Source organism: Denticeps clupeoides, chromosome 5, assembly GCF_900700375.1.
Source record: "Denticeps clupeoides chromosome 5, fDenClu1.1, whole genome shotgun sequence".
NCBI classification, from domain to species: Eukaryota; Metazoa; Chordata; class Actinopteri; order Clupeiformes; family Denticipitidae; genus Denticeps; species Denticeps clupeoides.
The window spans coordinates 26,119,874-26,123,170 of NC_041711.1; the positions used below are offsets into that span (position 1 = coordinate 26,119,874).

The following is a 3,297-nucleotide window of genomic DNA, read 5'->3' on the forward strand; positions in this document are numbered from 1 at the left end:
TCACGGTGGGTAAGACACTCAGCTATGAACCAGAAGACCACAAAGTCAAGGTTCAAATCCCACTTACTACTATTGTAGGTCCCTTAACCATGAGTGTCTCCAAGAGTACAGTCCCTGTAACTACACTCTGATAAATGCTGTTGATGAAAATGAAGTGACTTTTGATGACAAGTGTGAACCAAGCTCTTGTGAATGTAAAAGTACTGACAGATGAATCACTTTCTCCTGCTACCAAAAGAAAAAAAAAAAAGAGAACTTTATTGCATTGGATTATTCAAAATTCTCCATAAGCACCACAGAGTAGATGCACTCAAACTGAGTGTAGTCTAAGGTAAATGAGAATGTAACAAAATTCAAAAAGCTCAATTGCACTTTTATTTATGAAATAGGCCAAAAAGTGAAAAACACACAAAGCAAAATGTGCATATGTTGCAGTTACAAAATCAAAATAGAACTATTACTGTTGCTGCCACTATTTATCACAAAAAAAAAAAAAAGCAAGATAAGAGATTTTATCAGTAAGTAAAATAGCTGAGATATTGATTTCTAATGAAGAAAATTTAATAATGAATTTTACAAAATTACAAATACATGTCACCAGCAATTCTACAGGTCGAAAATCAGATTTATGTGGTAGTACATATTGCGCTTAATCTTTGGACAGTTTTATTTGGAAAAATTTTAGTGTGGAAATTGCTCATGTTTTATTGAAATGACATACTTCTTTGGTTACAGGAAAGTTTCCCACTTTTTTTTTTTTTTTAAATCTGGCTCAATGTTATGGCTTTTCCAATTGAATGTCCTCATCTATCAGACAGCCCACATCCTGGTAGGGTCCTTGTCTTTGTGAACGTTGGATCTGATGGTAAGTGGAGTTGCATTCATCCAGGTTTAGACCCTGCAAAAGAACACATATCAAACAGGTTTACACTAAGACATAGATCTTGAAAAGTAGAGGTTTAAAAATAAAAACTTGCCTCATATAGGTTTTCTTCCTCTTTGACCCTTTTTCTGTCCAAATTATTTTGTGTCTTTGCCTGCAAAAGAATGGAAGTTATGTAGACCCACCAATAATGCGTCCTTTAGCTCAAGATTTAAAACTGACAAATCTGTTAATATAAGTTAAAGTCTCTCACTTTAGCAAGCTGACAGATTCCAGGAATAAGCACACTGAGGAGCAGCAGCACTCCCTCCATGGTGAGGATATTGTTCTTCGCACTTTCACTAATCGGCAGAAACTTTTCAATAGGTCCTTAGGAGGCAGACATTAAATTACAACATATTTGCCTATTTGATTCTCAAATTTCCACAAGCCGTGGATTAAGTAATCACGTCATAAAACAAATAATTAAACACCAGAAAAGGAACCAAGAGTTTTGACAACACACAAACCTACTGAGGTATCTGTACATTACTTCATACAGATTATAGTCATATAATTTGAAGCAATTGTGGGTATTTGCAGTAAAACAAAAACTACCGAAGTAGAAATCAATCTAATGCTAAAAAAAATATAATAATAATAGTAATAAAATAAATGAATGAACGGCTTTTTTAAACTGATGTTTTATCAAGTGCTTTCAGTCAGTGAAGACTGCATTTATTGTGTCTATTTTAGACTGAGCTGATGAATTGAATTAAAGTCAAGGATGAGCACACAATGAAGTCATTGACCACTGTGTGTGGCTGTCAAAGCTACTGAGTTACATTGTTTCCTAAAAGAAGTCCATTGGACAACCAATTCTGCTTCTATAAAAATTCATTTTTCAGGGTGTAACAATCAAGCAATTACTGGGATAAAGCTTATAAAACTGACAAGTGTGTTCATCATACTCACGGTAGACATGCAGATATGTGCCATGGGTCTTCAGTTCTTCCCCCTTCCTTAGGAGGTTGCACAGATACAGGCCTGTGTCATTTAACTGGACCCAGTTCAGTGCGTGGTTGTGGCACACGATCCCATTACTGCTGTTTTTTAACGCTTTATTGTTCAGGTTTGTGTAGGAAGAAGTCCTATTATGTACTTTGTAAACGGCCCAGCTGACATTTACTTCGCCACCCCCAGAAAAGCAGCATTTGACTGAAGCATTATGGTTGATTGGGACATGTATTGCAGGAATGTCCTTATCCAGATGAATTTCTTGTGTGGCCACTACGTACAAAAGATAAGTAAGTAAGTAAGCAAGCAAGATGAACAGAGTGAAAGAGAACATAGGTCCATTTCTTATATTACTCTCAAATTCTGGGTGATGAGCTAGAATAAAGGAACGGAACAAAAGCTGAACAGCTGTTGTGATGGAGATCAGCTCCAGTGAAGCACAACTGTTATTACAGCCCTGGTTTAATTGAATACTCACCAGTTTGTCTGCAATTTAAAATGTATTCATTTGTATGATTCCCTTACAGCTAGAAATACACCACACCCATGCAGTCAAAATATTTTTTTATTCAAAATGATTAATATAAATAAACATATTTCAAGTAATTGTATTATTTTAGGTTTTTAGTAGCCTACTGGGTAACATACTTTCCAATGAACCAGAAGTCCCAGGTTCAAATCCCACTTATTACCATTGTGTCCCTGAGCAAGACACTTAACCCTAAGTTGCTCCAGGGGGGACTGTCCGTGTAACTACTGATTGCAAGTCGCTCTGGATAAGGGGTCTGATAAATGCTGTAAATGTTATACACAATATGACAATAAGTTGACAGTCATACAAAAACAAAAAAAAAAAAGTTGTCACTCACCTGCACAAAAACAAAGTAGGAGAACCGGCAAGAATCCCATTTCCTGCTTTAGATTCAATCTACAGGCATAAAAAGGTACTAGGCCTTCACTGCATCAGCACACTAACACACACACACTCTTTTGGAGTTCCTGCCTTTGTTTCCTTGCCTTCACACATAAACATGTGCATACGCATATTTATGGCTGAAAGGTTTCTCCGCCCCTAGACCCAATACACCCACCTCCATCTTACATTCCTATCTTTACACCATTTCAGACCAGATATCACACTGTATAGCCAACATTTCTATTTAGGAACATACTTTATGGCTTTTAGGCTACTTTTACGCTAAATTATAGCGAGTACTTTTACGGTTATCATCTCGCCATCTGTGAATATGCACAGGAGATGCGCCTGAGTGCTGCTGCTGCACAGTTAGACGCCATCTGTGTCAGCAGACAGGAACGCTTCTCTTAAGTTTGTTAAAATCATTTCAAGTCGGTGTTCCAAAACCTCAACAAAGTGAGGGAGAAGTGAGCAGCAGAGCAGACACACAGAATAGCATTCC

At 37.0% G+C, this 3,297-nt stretch overlaps 1 protein-coding gene across 1 annotated transcript; it reads right to left on the reverse strand.

Annotated features, from left to right (window-relative positions):
• Positions 1 to 748: 748 nt before the first annotated feature.
• cd79a (CD79a molecule, immunoglobulin-associated alpha) lies at positions 749 to 3,148 on the reverse strand. The gene is made up of 5 exons (XM_028979686.1): positions 2,749 to 3,148; positions 1,838 to 2,152; positions 1,137 to 1,252; positions 978 to 1,037; positions 749 to 898 (listed from the first exon to the last, which is right to left on the reverse strand). Exons 1-5 carry the CDS (start codon positions 2,786 to 2,788, stop codon positions 779 to 781), a joined length of 651 nt encoding a protein of 216 aa, XP_028835519.1. The 5' UTR covers positions 2,789 to 3,148; the 3' UTR covers positions 749 to 778.
• Positions 3,149 to 3,297: the final 149 nt, after the last annotated feature.

What these genes read in the sequence shown, in the direction of transcription:
- cd79a (XM_028979686.1), bottom strand. Translation starts at nt 2,788, where the DNA reads ATGGGATTCTTGCCGGTTCTCCTACTTTGTTTTTGTGCAG. An exon ending in CCTACTTTGTTTTTGTGCAG is followed by an intron (nt 2,153 to 2,748) that starts GTGAGTGACAAC and finishes TTTTGTACGTAG; the next exon opens with TGGCCACACAAGAAATTCAT. An exon ending in GAATCTGTCAGCTTGCTAAA is followed by an intron (nt 1,038 to 1,136) that starts GTGAGAGACTTT and finishes ATTCTTTTGCAG; the next exon opens with GCAAAGACACAAAATAATTT.